The following is a 17,788-nucleotide window of genomic DNA, read 5'->3' on the forward strand; positions in this document are numbered from 1 at the left end:
ATTTTATTTTTTTAGCATTTGTGAATTTTCTTGTTTGGTTAACCTAAAATAGCAATAAAATTGAATAAAGAATTTGTTATTTTTAAGCTCTCAATTATAGAAATTGGAAAATGACACATATTTACATGGAATTTAAACTTGGGAATTAGAGTCTCAAATTCCAAGTTTTTTTTCCACGCGAAAATTCTAAATTCCTATGTTTATAAATCCAAACAAGGAAATTGGTGTATGTTAATTTATAAATTCTCATTTTATTCAATTTCTAAGTCTATTTCCCTCATCCAAACATAGTGTAATTGAATAGTTAAATCACTGTGGCATGACTACATTTATGTTATCTGCTCATCATTTGCTGCACCGGTGTTAGTACTCGCCCGAGTCAGGGCTAGTCTTTCATGTGTATGTGCACATCGCACCGTACGCTCACTTTGGATCCATTGTAGGTGCCAGTCATGTCCTAAATTGTTATAGGCAATTAAGACTCGTATGTGCTACGCATAGTGCTAGTCTTCCTGTGATTGTAGTACTAGAGCGTATATCATTATTACACCCACTCTTGTTCATGTCAAAATATCTCTACATGAACTCGTGTGTCAACATATATCGATGAGCACTAAATATAATATGTTTATTTATGCGAGAATATGTGATTACGGACGTCAGGTGTTTATTTACGAAAGTTTGTGACGTATTACATTTCTTGAGATACTGCTAGTTCTGGTAAGTATTTTCATACCATACATAGTATGTATATTTTGGAAACTATACTTGTTTTACGGTGAAGGGTTATATTGTTTTCAAAAAGGTTTTTATAAAACTTTATTTTTAGGCCCACTCAACCTTATTTTTCACTCCTCCAGGTTTTAGTGGCTGAGCATTCGTGTCGACGATGGCAAATCCTGGTATAGGAGGTTACCTTAGATGGTATGATTCTCATCCTACCTTACCATACTTTAGTTATGCTCTGGCATCGCGTGTGAAATGGGTTCATTCCTGCTCACAAGCGCACTCTTATATTTAGGCACCTTTAGGTTTAAATTTATTCACCTTTTCCACATCACTATACTTTATGGCTTCGTCATCCTCCTAGTGACTGCCAGCACAACTCGATTCAGAGTCCAGGTAAACATTTCGAATCGGGGTGTGTCAATTTTTTTGTTTTTCTATACTATGAACAGTATTTCCTAATATTTCATTATTTTCTTGTAATTCTGCTAAATTAACTTCCAATAATCTATTATTATAACACTTTTCACACAATATTGAATATGTATTATAATATTTATTTGCAACTAACATGCTACACTTATGACATTTTTATGGCCAACCTAAATTTATATATTTATACTCTTCTTCATGCTGTCCTTCTATGAATGCACACATGTACTTTTCTAAATCACTATATGAACTACTTGAATCTTATGAGTTTGAAGCTATCATATTTATACTTTCTATACTATAAATACTCTTATTATCACTTAAATCATTTAAACTATATATTGACTGAATACCTTCATCTTCTTCTAACTTAAACAATTCCATCAAATGTACTTTTTCTCTCGGCTTTTTACCTAATTTTGGACATTTAGGTCTAATATATCCAACTTCTCCACATAAATAACATTTACAACTACTCTTATTTTTTGGTGCTTTATATTTTCTAATACAATGTCTACCATTTCTTTTCCTAAATTGTTTTGGAATATATTTTCTCTTTCTATATGTTCTTGAAGGTCTTATGCTAAAATTCTTATGTTGTTTGTATGGTTTGTATGACTTATATTTCTTTTTGCATATTTTCTTATGCTTATTTTTCTTGTAATAACCATATTATTGTAGTAAATTTATATTTTTATAACTCATATAAAATTGTTTCCTAATTTGTCTCTTAACTTTTATTTGGCTACACTCTTGTCTAAGTATGTCATATACATGTTGAATTCTAGGTCCTATTGCAATATCATTTTTCTTTGGATGCTTTTGTTATTCATTCCAAATCTTTTCACCTATTGGTCCTTTTATTTTTGTCATATAAGTATCTAATAAATTAATATTACTAATTCTACATGTTCTTCCTAAATATTTAAAGAAATCTTATGTATACTCAGCTCAATATAGTAAATCACATATTTGTAATTGTTCTAAATTTCTAATTGCTCTTATTTGTTCTTGTTCGCTTCTACCATCTAACCTATTATGATCTAAAAATTCTCGTTTAATTAAAGTAACAAAACCATCAATATTAAAATATGTTTTAGCTATTTGATGTTGTTCTGGATTTTGAACTTTCCATGATTGAAAATAATCAAAAACTAAATCATCTAAAGTATGCTCAAAATAATCTAACATATTTTGTGAATTACTAAAATCTAAAATTAATGATGCATGTACGCAACATTTTTCCCATCTATCAATTGTTCTCTCTCAATCTTGTGGATCTATGTAACATCCCACATCGCCCAGGGTAGTGATCCTTAAATGTATATTCCCATCTCTACCTAGCACGAGGCCTTTTGGGAGCTCGCTGGCTTCAGCTTCCGTAGGAACTCCGAAGTTAAGCGAGAAGGGGGCTTGAGCAATCCCATGATGGGTGACCCATTGGGAAGTTGCTCGTGAGTTCCCAAAAACAAAACCGTGAGGGAATGGTAAGCCCAAAGCGGACAATATCGTGCTACGGTGGTGGAGCGGGCCCGGGAAGTGATCCGCCCCGGGCCGGGATGTGACAATTGGTATCAGAGCCTATCCCTGACCGGAAATGTGCCGACGAGGACGTCGGGCCCCTAAGGGGGGGTGGATTGTAACATCCCACATCGCCCAGGGTAGTGATCCTTAAATGTATATTCCCATCTCTACCTAGCACGAGGCCTTTTGGGAGCTCACTGGCTTCGGGTTCCGTAAGAACTCCGAAGTTAAGCGAGAAGGGGGCTTGAGCAATCCCATGATGGGTGACCCACTGGGAAGTTGCTCGTGAGTTCCCAAAAACAAAACCATGAGGGAATGGTAAGCCCAAAGCGGACAATATCGTGCTACGGTGGTGGAGCGGGCCCGAGAAGTGATCCGCCCCGGGCCGGGATGTGACAATCTACATTGTCTAAGTTTAATATATTACCTGCTATATTAATTTGTTTTAATCCTCTTAAATATGGAATCCTATTTTTTCTAGATGGTTTCATCATACTTTCTTCAATGTAATCTACTCCTACTTATTCATTATATTGTTCATTTGTTTGTCTCAAAAATTGTTGATCATTTCTACCTACATATTTTCTACTCATGATGTACTACTTTCTTTTGTTGGATTAAATTCTACTTTCAACTCTAATAAATTATTATATTCTTTTTATCCTAAAATATGTTCTACTCCTATTTCTAAAATTATTTTTTTTTTAATCTCTTCATTTGAAATTCTATGTAGCCCTAAATCATATGTCTTATATTTTTTCTAAGTATTGTTCTTGATCTAAATGATCAATATCTTCTATAAGCTTATCTACAATATGATCAAAAAATTTCTCTACTAAATTAATATCTAAATTATCAAAAGTCATATGAATACTTTCATTTTCAATTTCACTCTCATCATCTTCTATATTTTCTAATAGCTTATAATTACTAAATCTATTTGTTGCTTCACCTATACTAGTTTCATATATTTGTACTCTATTTGGTTGTCGATTTCTTGCTATTTGTAAATTAAGTAATATCCATTGAGTTCCTTTAAAAATCTATTCTCTAAGGGTTTTGCTTTTGTCATATTTACATGATTACTACCAAATGTTTGAACTAAATTTTGAAATTCTAAATTAAACTTAAGATTATATTTATCAAACACTTTACCAATATACATTAAGCTAATACACAATTTTTTATACTCTTCTTCCATATTATAATTTTTTGTTCTTATGCTTACTTTAATATATTTACTAAATTCATTTATTGTCATAACATAATTTGGAATATATCTTATAACTGCTAAGTTTGAACTTAAGTCTACTTCAACTGTTGTTATTGCTGCTTGTTGATGATTATCTCATCTATCATCATATATGTATACTAAAACTTTTGTGCCGACTTGTACTCTAGTTAATCCTGCTATTCCAATTAAGATTGTTCCTATGTGAATCTGACTGAAATGTGATTTTCTGAAATGGGTAACTGCTTCTTTACTAAGTAAATTAAGTGTAACTTCTTTATCAATACAACTAACTTCATGTTAACTAATGCTACTTACAATTCTACTTCTATTTTCAAATAAACCTAATTGATACAAATTATATTTATTTCTTTGTGTTCTCTCAAAACCTCTTCTAATAAATTCTTGGGCTTCTTCTTCATTTGGATAAATATCTTCAGCTCCAACTACTTCTTTTTTATTTTCTCCTAAAGAGTTTCATTTTCTATTATCAAAAGGATTTATCTTAGGTCTTCTAATATGATTATTTGTACTTAAAGTTAAATTTTCTAATTTTTCTAACAAAGATGGTGGAAGTGATGAAAATGCGTTATGTAAAACTTGATTTATTTATGGTATTTGTTCTTCAACTTGATCTAAATTTTCAGCTATTAAAACTAATTGGATAATTAAATTATTTTGTCTAATAGGGATATTACTACTAGCTACTAGTGTTGAAAAATATGTTAAACCTATTGGTTCTTTATCTAACTTACTAATTTCTTTCAAAGCTTGGATATATTTTCTATTAGTTCTATAATCGGTTATTAAACTAATAATCTGTCTATTTTATTATGTAACTTATCTACTTGTTCACTCAAATTTTTTTGTACTAATTGAATTTTTTGAACTTCTAATTTTAATTGCTAAACTATCTCTAGCAATCTAAGTTCTACATGGTTAGGCTTACTATCTATGAGGTTAATAAGCTCTTTATCTCTCTTTTGCTAGGAAACCTTTGAATATTTTTATTATTATCTTTTAACTGAGATGTAATATAAACTAAATTTTGTCTAATTGTTTATGTGGAATTTTTTTGAAAATGCTCTAACAACTGGCTTAACAAATGATTATGATTATTATTTTTTAATTTTATATTTTCTGTTTGACTAATAATAAGATCTACAATACTATTAATTTGTGGATTTTCTTCACTATGTAAAATATGATTATGCTTTCTTAATGGAAAATAACGAACTAAACTATTTTGGTCTAAGGGTTTTTTTTTTTTTTTTTTTTTTTTTTTTTTTTTGTGGTTCGCTAATTTTTAAATTAAGATAATCTATCATAAACTACATTCTACCTTTCTCTAAAGTTACGGCTAACTGGTTTCTTAGAAACTCTCTTTCTTCTCTCAATGTCTCTGAAGTTTGATCTGTTACTCTTTTGGGTTCTAAAACTCTATGCTGCACTAATCTTCTCTTTATGCTAGTTATACTTGGGTGTCTAGGACAATAAATACCTAGTGGTTGTGGTTAACAAGGTCTACAAGGACAATAATATTTATTGTTCATACAAAATTAAACAAGTGTGTAATATCAGTTGTGTTAATGACTTTCATCCTCAATGTACTTTACTTTTATAATTATTATATTAAAATGTTAAACTTGGCTTTGATACCAAATTCGCAAAGCAAATGCCTGGTTAAATAGTCAGATGGTCATTATAACAACTAGACGTAAAACTTTGCACATGGAACTCGACATGTTTCAGCATGACAGTCACTCACAATGCAAGTATAAGGCCTTAACAGCTGAACTCAGAGGTACCCTAGTCAATGTCCAGTTATTTGTATGGCAAGCATTCAACTATAACAGAGTGCTCGAACAAAGTATGATCGTCAGTTTAGCAAGTTAATAATATAACTACAATAGTGTTTCCTTATTTTAGACTAGAAGTTTAATTAAACAAATACACTAAAGAAAGAAAGAAAACGTACTTAAGACTTGGAGATTTCTTAAATATGTACACTTGAACTTTTATTGATATGCAAAATGTTTACAAAGAGAAGTGTTTACAAAGGATGCTAGGAAGGCTTCGGATGCTTAAGTGTATGAAGATTGAAGTATGGTGTGAGTATGGTGTGTTTTTGCATGGGAGGAAAGGCTCCTTTATATACAAATCAATTTCCTAAGTGACAAAACACAATTTTTCAAAAAGCAAACAACTATTTACAACTTTTTTGATTAGTAACTTTGCACTAGTTGTGAAAACTGTCGGTGTCACTGTTTCTAAAAGTGGACTGTTATTTGTCTTCTTTTGCTTTCGTTTTGAACGGCATGTGAACTTGCTGAATGCATGTGTAGTTGTGTACTTCCTGCATGCCTTGTCTCCTAGAGCTCATGCCCATACTTTATTATCTTTTGCATTCAGTTGTTGTCCGAAGGTGTTCAAGGGCAATTTTGACATTTTTGAAATTATTTGTCCTTATGGTTAAATGAAAGTTTTCTAGGATGTTTTGGATAGTTTCCCATATTTTTTTTAATCAAAAGCTCGAACACTATTATGGGTAGTAAAAAAAATAAACATAAGAAAATAATTTATGCACACCATGTTTCACCTCTTGCATATGTATAGCTTTTTTATTTCATTCTAGCTATTAAGCTGAATAAATAAATAAATCAAAGGCTAAAATTAACCAGGGAAGTGCAGAAGGTGAAAAACAAGTATGCAAAACGTGAAATTGGGTATGCACAAACGACTCCTTTAAACCCTGTACTTTTTGGGTTCTTTTTTACATTGTCAACGCCTAACTAAGATCATCCAAATTTGCCACAAATAGAAAGAAAAAAAAATGACCTCTTTCGACTTTTCGGCAACCCAAAATCCTAGGAGATTTTCTCTTCCTCACAATTATACTCGGAGATTTTCTCTCTCTACCAACTTCTAACCCCCAACTTCTCACATCCAAAAACCCCCAATTTCTAATGTTTCAAATCGCTTCCGTTGCCTACGTCTTTAGAGACAACCTCCCAAAAGTCCCCAAAAAACTAATACCAAAACACCTTTGACAGGATGGCCTTGTTGAGTACTCCAACCTCTCTCCCAATACTCCTTGGCCTCCTGTCCATCCTCCTCTTCCACCCCATCACCACCACCTCCGGCATTCGCCTAGGCTTCGTTCCCCGTCCCTCCCCTGACCTTCCCGTCTTCCGCGAAGCGCCTGCCTTCCGAAACGGGGAGCAATGTGGCTCCGAAAACGAGGATGGCATCCATGTTGCCATGACCCTAGATGCCAATTACATTCGCGGCACAATGGCTGCCGTGTTCTCTTTGTTGCAACACTCGGCATGCCCTGAAAATCTCTACTTTCACTTCCTCTCCGCGCATACGACGCCTAAGTTTTTTTCCAGCATAAGGTCTACGTTCCCTTACTTGAACTTCAAGACGTATGCCTTTGATTCGGACCGGGTGCGCGGGAAGATATCAAAATCTATAAGACAAGCATTGGATCAGCCCATGAATTATGCTAGAATCTATCTTGCTGACATCCTTCCGAATGAGATGAGACGTGTTATATACTTGGACTCGGACCTCGTTGTGGTGGATGACATTGCCAAGCTATGGAGTGTGGACATGGAAGACAAGGTGGTGGCTGCACCGGAATATTGCCGAGCAAATTTCACAAAGTATTTCACTAACGCATTTTGGTCTGACCCGGATTTGTTGAAGACGTTCCAAGGAAGAAACCCGTGTTATTTCAACACAGGAGTGATGGTGGTGGATGTGGATAAATGGAGGAAAGGAGGGTATACACAGAAGGTTGAGGAGTGGATGGCGTTGCAAAAGCAAAAGAGGCTATACCATTTGGGGTCTCTGCCGCCCTTTTTGCTGCTTTTGGCCGGAAACATCAAGGCTGTGGATCACCGGTGGAACCAGCATGGCTTAGGAGGTGACAACTTTGAAGGAAGGTGTAGGCGCCTCCACCCTGGTCCCATTAGTCTTTTGCACTGGAGCGGGAAGGGTAAGCCATGGTTGAGGTTGGACTCCCGGAAGCCATGCACCGTCGATCATCTCTGGGCACCATACGATCTCTACCATTCGTCAAGACACTTTCTGGAAGAATAAGAGGGAAGAAAGTTGAACCATGAAGAGAGAGCATGAAAGGAGATAAAATGCAGAGTCATGAACTATGCACATCATAACACAGTCCTTGAATGGAGTGTGTTCCGAGGAGGCAAACTTCGCGACGAGATCTCGGGTTCTCCGTGCCTTTGATGTCATTTTCGTCCGCTGGCTCCCGCGAAGAAGTTGGGACCTGGATGGCAAAATTTTGTTGCCAAGAGTAGACCATCCAACTTGTAAATGGCCATTTGAAGGCTTCTTTGTATGGTTAGGAACCTGTAAATTCTTGTGTTTCAAGGAACAAATGTAAAGGAAGGACAATTTGTCGAAAACTAGCTTTCAAACCAATAATATTCATGTAATTAACAGCATATAAGCAACGACAGGTAGATTGGCTTCTCCTCCAACACTAACTAAAATTACAAGTGATCTATTCAGAAAATTTAAGACGCCATTTCATAACAAATCAGACCATAAACTTGACCTCCCTTCTTTTTAACATCATCTCTAGCAAAGAACAAAGGTTTACGCCCATCAATGCCAAAATAGGAGGTCCGAATTTTGAAAAATCCGTCCCCCCAGCACACATCGGACTTTAAAACACGGATCTGGTGTACTCGGATTACATAAAGAGAGCATTCTTGATCCCTGAATTTACATTTTATATTCCGGGGTTGCCATCGATATCCATCCCTATACTTTTGCTACAGCAACAGACGGGCACCTACCCAACGTATTCCACAAAATGTAATCCCCAGAAGTAACCTGTTTAACAAGTGAAAAGGAACAATGGATTGACAAGTATACCCAACTTTCACATTTAAACAATGAAATTGCTACTATTAGAAGAAACAAGAAACCAATGAGAATTTTACTTTCACAGAACAATCATTGGTCCATCTGTAGCATTGCCATGACCACATATAATATACTTATGCTAGTTTCTATATGATGAGCACAAATCAGATTCAAACAAGAAGATGCAAAAATGAACTGCTATGGACAGTGACGTCAGCAAACATTTTCTAACAATTTTTCCGCAGCATGCATTCTCAGAGTAATACAAGTATATCAAGCTTGAAGATAGAGAAGTCTGAAGAAAAACCCACCTGAGTAGAGAACTCCACTGGTGCTTTAACGGTTGGATAAATGCTCACCTGCGTGTAGAAGAAACAATTAAGAAAGCCAGCAAACAAAAAATACAAGTAAATATGAGCTAAATACAACAAGACTATTCCTCTTCTTGCCTATCCCTGGGTTCGTGTAACGAACCAGGCCATGACAGGAGAATTAAAGGAAGCAAAACTTACAGATTTTGGATCTGATGACATTCCAGACAATGAAGCCCCAACAATCTTGAACGACACCTGTAAACATGAGTCAGGAAACCCCATCTTCTGTTAAAGCTAGGTCTTCAATAAATGCTTAAACACTTTAAAGTACAAAAGAATGCTTGACTGACACAAACAAAATATACACTTGACAAAATTTGTATTATCATTACTATTTTAGTATTCAATCCACATAGACACTGGCAAGAGAATACTAACAATAACAGAGAACAAAACCAATGAAACCAAATTTAAATCCGAATATTCGATCAATATAATGGAAGCCATATCTCTAATTTGTAATTTCTAACAGACTTTTTTGGATAAGACATCACTCTCTGTTGCAAGAAATCCCAACTGATTTTGAGATTAAAAAAAAAAACAAAAACGAAGCAAGTACCTTGGCATAATTGTATGCATGCCAGCAAAATGGCTCCTCCAAATCAGCTGGATGAAGATCCTTGCTCATTTTTTCCGTTAGGAACTCATCTACATTTACCATATTATTATTGTTACCATCTGTCTCAATATCGCTATCTTCATCAGCTATGCTTCCAAAGGCTGAACTAGAGGTAGGTGATTTTTGAGGTTTCCATGGTGCAAACTGAACTTTCCCAGGGAAAGTTGCCTCAATACTTTTGGTGAGGCCCCTCCCACCCATGACAATCTTCCATTCCACAGAATGGTCTGTAGTGGAAACCATTCCAACCGATGGAGTGCCATCAAAAGATACAACCCTTCTTGTTGGAAAAGGCATAGTCACAGTACAAAACTCCATAGCGAGAGGAGACTTGTATCCATCCAGTAGCCGTAATTTGAATAAGAAATCACCTTTGTCTTCGGAGACCATAGACAACTGGTAAAATCCTTTTATGGGTGGTCCAAGACCACAAACTGCTTGGTAACGCATTAGAACAAAATTACCCAACGGGGGTGAAAATATCACAGCTTGCTTGTCAGAACCTTGTTCTGGAACTTGAACACAAGGATGAAATGATAAAACTTCAATGTGATCTGCATTCAACCCTATTAAGGGGAAGGTCACATCGGGCAATCCTTCTAATTCTGCTCGGCAATTTATTTGACCAGAAATTGATATACTATCTGGAATCTCGTCTCGATCATACAAAGCAGCATGGACAGTCTCGTGAACTGAGAACAGTATTCTCTGCCTTCCCTTGTATAGGTAAGGCTTCCAAGCAGGTTGCTTCAGGTCTGCAGGAGGAAGATCTGACGAAGAAAAGCCATTAACCCTAATGGAAACAATATTGGGGAAGCTCAAATCCAACGGTGTTCCTATATGTACAATCAGCAAGCACATCAGATACTAAACCAGCAACAGGTCAAAGCAAAGGTGAACCACTAAATTGTCAATAGTGATAATGATAATAAAAAAAATCCAAGATGAGAAATACCATAGTAAGAAGTACCAACCAAAGGGCATTGAACTACTTATGAAAGTTCGGAGAGCATCTTTATCTAAAGGCCTAGAACCAGTCTTGTGAGCATCTGATGTAACAGTTCCTGTTGCTGCAATGCCGGAAGGGGTTGAGGATGCAACTGGTGCAGCTACAGGTTTTGCCCTTGAGGAGATGCTTGATATTCCTATGCTGCCAGTTAGTGAGTCTAACAATCCTCCAACAGATGGGGATGCACTTACGACCACTTCAGGTTCCGCCACATCACCAGTTATTATGTCACCAATAGCATGTGCCACCATAAAAGCACTAGGGGATAACAAAAAAGAAAAATAACTGCTTACTGTTTTTAAAGAAAGTCGCACGTTCCATTTACACAGTTGATTCAATTTATACTTTAGAGTTCATACAAACATGCAATGCCAGCCCTTTGAAAATGTAATGGAGGAAAGGGAAACGTGGTGAAAAAACAGGAAAAGAAAAAAATTGGAATCAGTGCATCCCATCCATAGAAAGCAAAACGGAATGTGCAAGGTTTTAAATTTACACAAACACCTGGGACACACTAATCTCATTTATGCATTTTAATCTAATTTATGTGCCCTTCACGAGTTTAATTGAGGCACTGCTCATATGCCAATTTAAAAAATACGGAGAGGAATGACAAAACAACTATGGTTTCTCGTATGATATTCTTCCTGAACACTATTGAAAGCAACTTACCATACCCTGTGATGGACGGAAGATCAAGCAGAATGGTAGATATACTGTCCTCCACTCCAACAGCATTGCCACAATCAGATCTATTACATAACTTTACAAATGCCTTTAAATGCCTGGGCTCCACCATAGGCAATACAAGGATGCAATAATGGCCCTTTGTATGCAAGATTAAAGGCCAGAGCAGATTATCGTCCCCTCCATCTTCATTGCTAATGTAAATTCCAATGATATGACGTGTGATTGGATCATCAACCCAAGAATCTGAGCCTTCAGCTGACCGACTTACGCGTACCCCAAACCCACGAAGAGACCCCTCCCTACATGCATAAAAAGAAAATTCTAGTAACATTGACAAATAAAAAACATAGTAATAAAGTTACCATAATCTACAAAAGGAGGGATACAACAATTATAATGAGACAATCACTTGTAATAACATAATACACGAAACCCATAAAACCGGAACAAGTGCGAGAGTGAGAGTGAGGTAACAGAGAAAAACTACATACTAGATGTAAGTCACAAAACTAACATGTTCAAACAAACAAAGACGTTTTAGCACATTAGTTGTGATTCAATCAAGCAGGCTAATAAAATCTGATAGATCAAGATGTACAATTTTAGCAAAATACATATTCACATGATTTTTACAGAAACAGCCCAAGAAAAAGAAACAAGAGAAAAAAGTGACAAAGCAGAAATGAATCTCAACTGACCTTCTTTTTCTATCTACAAATGCAGCGGCTAACTCTGAATCACTAGGAAGTACAGGAAAAACACTCGAATTAAGATCACCCTCGGCCGAAATCTCGTTCTCGCTCTTGCAAACCCCCCTCCACCGCTTCTCTACCACTGGAAACCTCCTGAGTAGTAAAAATTACAAAACAAAACCAAATTCAGCAAAACTCGGATTTTATAAATTCCTGTTTGGCTGCCAAGAAACACAACCATAGACTCCAGTTATCAATCATAGCTTCCGTACACCAGTACACAAACTCCTCTAACAAATTAGTTAGCTTTACTCAATCAAATTAATAATTTTTGAAAAGGAAAAAAACAACAATTTGTATGTTGCTGAATTTTCCACAGGAGCAAATTAGGGCGTTGGATTTCAAAATCCCAAAATCTAGGGTTACCAAATTCGAATCGAATTTGGAATTTTGAAGCAGAAGAATTGTATCTAAGATTAGCTCGTTGTGGTTGTGCAGTATAATAGATGGATAGATATGGAGAGAGGGTAGCGTGAGAATTTGTTCGGAGAGGACCTAGAGAAAACGACGGCGTCGAGACTGTTGAGGATCCAGATGGCTCTGATGCTGCAACCTCCCGTCATGGCTTCTCTCAGCAACCGATTATCCGACAGAAAACAGCGTCACACAGCTCTGCGGGTTCCGGAAATGTTAAATCTTCGACTAACTGTTTTAAATTCCGTCACTACGCCGTCGTTTCAATGTACTTATTTAAAGGAAAGAGAAAGGGAAAATATTCTTTTTCATTTTTCTCTTGGGGAAGCAATAGGGGAAGTGATGGGGAAAGGGTACCGCTATTTTCAAATTCAATTTTACTTTTCACATATTTTTTTAATTTTCGTTCATTAGATCGAATGAATTGAAGAATATCAATGGATAAAAATTAACAAATATGCGTGGGCAATTAAAATGGGCATTTGAATAGCACTACCCATGAAGAAATAATGAATTACAACTTCGTATTTTTTGCTAGGTGGATGCTTTTTCTCATGACAAGATTGTAATTGCACTTCAAAAACTTATATGTGAAGAGGAATATTCTTAACCGCTAAAACTACGAGTCCATGAAATTGCCCCCATAGTTTTAGCTCAAAGGAAATACGCAAGACGAGACAGAAGTTTAAGATTTTAGGTTAGAGTCTCGTTGTTGTAAGAAACTGTGCGAAAATGAAAATACTCGAGAAAATTGGCCAGATAATTACACCATCAGAGCATCACTTCTTTTATTTCTTTCTCCAACACTCGGAATAGGAATACTACTATTATTACAAAAGACATTACAAACATTTATTGCTAATATTACAGTACGGCCACAAAAAATAAACAAAAAAGTTAAAAAAAAAATAAGCAAAAGATATTGGGCATGCGTAAATGACTGGTTCTTACATGCGATGGGTTCACCACCACATGGCGTTCCAACCCGTTTTGACAACGTGCCATTAACTTACACATGTCATTGTTCTATTAGAATGGAACGTCACCATGGCGGTGAACCCGTTTCATGTAAGACCTAAGAGAGGATTTGGCTCCAGATGTTGTCTTCTATATATTGCTGTCCTGAATTCAGCAAGCTCAGGGTATGTACATAAAGCGGATTGCGGACATTACAGATCCACGCAAAGATAGGAAATGACAGAGGCTGCCCTCCGTTTGGTTCTTGGGCTAACCTTACGCTTCTCAGTTCTTGGGCTAACCTTACACTTCTCAACCAGGACCTTCTTTATGTTGGGGCAACTCGAAACTACCATGGCTTCTCCGTCAGAAGTTATGCCCGGGCAATAAACCATGTGGCAGGATGTAAGCATTGTGCAATTTTTAACAAGATGGTTTATACCAACATCTGTTACTTGACGGCAATGTGACAGTACAATGTCCTTCAGGTTTGGACAGCCTTCTCCGAGTTCAGCCATTGCCATGCCCCCCAAATTCTTTTGAAAACGAAAATCATGTTAGGTTGAACACAGATTGGAAAAACGCAATCATGTTAGGTTGCGTGTGCATCAATATGAACATGAAAACTTCCACTGTTTCTTCAAATGTAACAAGGATGCTTCCTGTGCTTCAGATATAAGTCACAAGATACATGTGTTTGTTGGGGGTGAGAAGAGAGAGTGCGAGAGAGGGAGAGAGAACAGACCTGAAGAACGCTCATGTCTAGGTAACTAATTTGCGGGCAACTTCTTGCAATGGCTATCAATCCAGCATCACCAATTTGGTGGCATCCACTGACATTCAGATATTGTAGGGATCTACACTGAGCAACAGCAATAAGGGCCTGATCCCCAACTCTAGTAGTAAAAGGTAAGATTAGGAGATGACCAGTGTGATATACAGCGTCACAGACATAATGTAGATAAGATTAGAAGATGACCCGTGGATATACAACGTTAAAGACATAATGTAGATTCTGATCCACAAAACAACGAAAAAGTTACCTATCACAAAACTGGAGGCCAAGGTCTGTAAGTGACCTACAATAGTCTCCAACTGCTACAACTCCCTTGTTTCCAATCTATACCAGAAGGCAACAGATATTATCCAAATAAGTAACGAATAAAGAATTTTTTACAGAAGCCATATACAAATGAATCTTTTAACTTAAAAGAACACATTTATTGTTGAAGATAACATCTCAAAAAAGGGAATACGACTCAAATACAGAACCAAGCATTGCATTTTCTTGTTCCTGCATATTGTTCCGTTCTTCCAAACAAAAGGAAATATTGGATAACAGCAAAAAAAAATTTCAAAATTAACTATAATCATATTCTGTAAACAGTAAATGAAGAATAAAAAAGGTGGTGATCAAGACTTTGTTAAGTTTGAGAGAACCTCAAAACATCGACTAATGTGAAGTTTCTTCAAATTTCTACAGCCTTTAGCTATATTGCAAATGTCTTCATCTCCAATACTTGAGCAATCTTCCAGACGAAGAGATTGCAGGAACTGACAGCCTCGTCCAACCTCACAAAGTGCAAAGTTGCCTATCCTTTGGCAATACAATAATGCTAACTCAGTAAGACGCCTGCACATTTTCAAATTCTTCGGATTAACTTATCATCAACAGATAAATGAATACATAACAAGAATGTAACATCAACTAGGTATTACCATAGGCATGCAAGAAATTATGTTAACGAACACACACATCAAATCTGCCAACTGAGCTGAATGTAAACAGTTCCAAGGATACAACTTCTGAATGTAAATAAGTTTCCACCTACGGGCAAAACTGACTGCTAAACATCCATGCTAATTGTATCCTATAACCGATTCAAAGAAAAATACTAGTGAAAGCATGTAGCTCAATGGAATTTTCCCACAGCTTAGCAGCATCAATAAGCTAAACATGAGAACCACTCCAACCATCCATATAATTACCATCTAAATTACCAATTTAAGTTAAACCGAGACAGGAACATACGGGCAAGATTTTCCAATGGATTCCTGACCCAATGTTCCAATATTGTGACAACCATTCACTTCAAGATGTGTAAGTTCCTTGCAGCCAGTTGCAATTGATTCCAAAGCATTGTCACCCAGAAAGAAACAGTCACTAACAATAATATTTTTTAACTTCTTACATCCTTTCCAACAGCCCGTAAACCTCTGAAATGTAGCAGACATGAAAACAAAGAGAGAGTCATTTAACTGTGAGCTGAATTAATAAAATGAAACAGACAAGCTCAAAACTTCATCATTTTTCAGTAATCTTAAAAAATGATGTGTGCAGGCACAATCTGAAGTTGAGAAACTGTAGCACTTCGTTCCATAAAGAAGTTTCTTATTGGAAAGCCTCAATAAGAAACTACTAGGGAACAAAGAGAAGATAAAGAATTATGCTTAATTTTTTAATACGTAAGTCCTGTTACATTCATGTAATAAATGAAGAGCCATATTAGGAATAATGAGTACTGACTTATCAGTACATTTCTGGAAGCTATATAGAGCCAACACCTCCAGCAACAAACAAGAAGTTCCAACAGCAGTCAAAGCCTCATCTGTGACATTAATACATTGTAGCTTCAAAGATTTCAAAGCAGGACATCCTTGGGCCACACAAACCACCCCTTTGTTGTGTATGAACTCTGCAACCAACGACAAGTTTTCAAGAGACTTGCAGTGTAGCCCCACTGCTTCCATTGCAGCATCAGTTATCTTTGCACAGGCAGCGATACCAAGAGACTTTAATGAATTCCCAACACCAAGGGCTAATTCAACCACACATACGTCAGTCAATCCCTCACAAAACCGCAAATTCAAATATTCAAGCTGCTTGCAACACTTTCCCACAGCAGCTAGTCCCTGATCTCCAACATAGCAACCCTTCATAAACAGAAAATTAAGGTTCGCTGGTGCGTCATGTCATGCACTTAACATGTGTATCAAATAGCAAATATCAATATGATTTTAAAATTATCAGGAACAATTATTGGCACCCCAAAAAATTCATCGGACACTGATACAGGTGCATTTTCTCTCCTATGTTTTTACAAGGAGTACAGGAAAACATTTTTTGAATGCTTACGGTAAAGAATGCACCTTTAACGAAAGCAAGATTGCAAGACAGTACCCAAAAGAAACCCATGTAGGAATGTACTCATAATTTCCAATTAAGTGTCCAAACGAGGAATTGCAGACTTCAAGCATTTAAATTTAACTCTAACAAAGCAATAACAAAAGAGATAAAGGTCAATTAAGCAAAAATTCACCTGCAAATCCAATGATTTCAACAATTTACACTTATCAGCGAGCGAAGTTAGCCCGATACTGGAGACACTGGAGCACCAGATTAAGCTCAACTTTTCGAGCTTGGGGAATCCGTCGCCGATAAGCTGTTCGAATCAAGCACGCCGTCATCGGACCCATTGGCAGAATGCAGCCTCACCGACGAAACCGCCGCAATGTCAGTCGCGCGCCTCCTCCCCTTCAAAAACACAACCAAAATCATTTAGGCCCTGTTTGTTTTGACGGATTAGAATAAGTCGATTTGTATCGAATTGGGGATCGATCGAATCGACTGAGTGATTACGGGGGGAGTAGGGAGCGAAATGCTGAGGCGCTCGTTAATGTGAACGGTGCGGACGTTTCGGAAGCGGCGGGCGAGGAGGTCGACGACAAAGTCGGGGCTGCCGGTGGCGCAGATGCGGAGGGTTGTGCGGCTGAGGCGCTCGAGGGAGAGCCAGCGGTTGCAGACGAGAGAGCAGGCGTCGCGGCTGGGCTTGGAGTCGAGGAGCCGGAAGACCTCGACGATCAGCTCGTCGGGGAGACACGCGTTGATCCGATCGTGGCCTCGCATCGCGTCGAGATTCGAGATTCCTGAGCTCAGCTATGTGGGGGATCGAAATGGACGAATGAATGCGTGCGTTTTCAGTGTTTTTTGGAGGGGATGATAGGTGGAGGCGGCGGCGGTTAATATGCGAGGTGGTTTGACGACAATGCCCCTGCCAGGATTCCAAGGCAACGTTTTCTACTACTTGTACTTTTGTTTTGGTCCATTTTCCAACTTTCCTCTTTAACCTCCACCTGAAACATGCTTTGCTTTCCTCT

General features: G+C 37.1%; 2 protein-coding genes and 1 pseudogene across 3 annotated transcripts; 1 reads left to right on the forward strand and 2 right to left on the reverse strand.

The window, feature by feature from the left end:
• Nucleotides 1–6,887: 6,887 nt before the first annotated feature.
• On the forward strand, nt 6,888–8,368 carry LOC137731146 (putative galacturonosyltransferase-like 4). The gene has a single exon (XM_088687493.1). It carries the CDS (start codon nt 6,968–6,970, stop codon nt 8,018–8,020), a length of 1,053 nt encoding a protein of 350 aa, XP_088543619.1. The 5' UTR covers nt 6,888–6,967; the 3' UTR covers nt 8,021–8,368.
• On the reverse strand, nt 8,339–12,940 carry LOC137731145 (clathrin adaptor complexes medium subunit family protein). Its single transcript, XM_068470251.2, has 8 exons — nt 12,755–12,940; nt 12,206–12,352; nt 11,495–11,806; nt 10,783–11,075; nt 9,749–10,644; nt 9,328–9,384; nt 9,127–9,174; nt 8,339–8,782 (listed from the first exon to the last, which is right to left on the reverse strand). The coding sequence occupies exons 1-8, from the start codon at nt 12,820–12,822 to the stop codon at nt 8,711–8,713; spliced, it is 1,893 nt and encodes a 630-aa protein (XP_068326352.2). The 5' UTR covers nt 12,823–12,940; the 3' UTR covers nt 8,339–8,710.
• Nucleotides 12,941–13,436: 496 nt separating this feature from the next.
• Nucleotides 13,437–17,725, reverse strand: LOC137731985 (uncharacterized; annotated as a pseudogene). The gene is made up of 8 exons (XR_015957696.1): nt 17,271–17,725; nt 16,951–17,165; nt 16,158–16,564; nt 15,663–15,847; nt 15,071–15,263; nt 14,674–14,750; nt 14,376–14,526; nt 13,437–14,166 (listed from the first exon to the last, which is right to left on the reverse strand). The product of XR_015957696.1 is annotated as an uncharacterized LOC137731985 (transcript).
• Nucleotides 17,726–17,788: the final 63 nt, after the last annotated feature.

The sequence above is a fragment of the Pyrus communis genome, chromosome 16 (genome assembly GCF_041283825.1).
Source record: "Pyrus communis isolate YQ-2024b chromosome 16, ASM4128382v1, whole genome shotgun sequence".
Lineage (NCBI taxonomy): Eukaryota > Viridiplantae > Streptophyta > Magnoliopsida > Rosales > Rosaceae > Pyrus > Pyrus communis.

What these genes read in the sequence shown, in the direction of transcription:
- LOC137731146 (XM_088687493.1), top strand. Translation starts at nt 6,968, where the DNA reads ATGGCCTTGTTGAGTACTCCAACCTCTCTCCCAATACTCCTTGGCCTC.
- LOC137731145 (XM_068470251.2), bottom strand. Translation starts at nt 12,822, where the DNA reads ATGACGGGAGGTTGCAGCATCAGAGCCATCTGGATCCTCAACAGTCTC. An exon ending in GACGCCGTCGTTTTCTCTAG is followed by an intron (nt 12,353 to 12,754) that starts GTCCTCTCCGAA and finishes TTTACTACTCAG; the next exon opens with GAGGTTTCCAGTGGTAGAGA. An exon ending in TTTGTAGATAGAAAAAGAAG is followed by an intron (nt 11,807 to 12,205) that starts GTCAGTTGAGAT and finishes TTATGCATGTAG; the next exon opens with GGAGGGGTCTCTTCGTGGGT.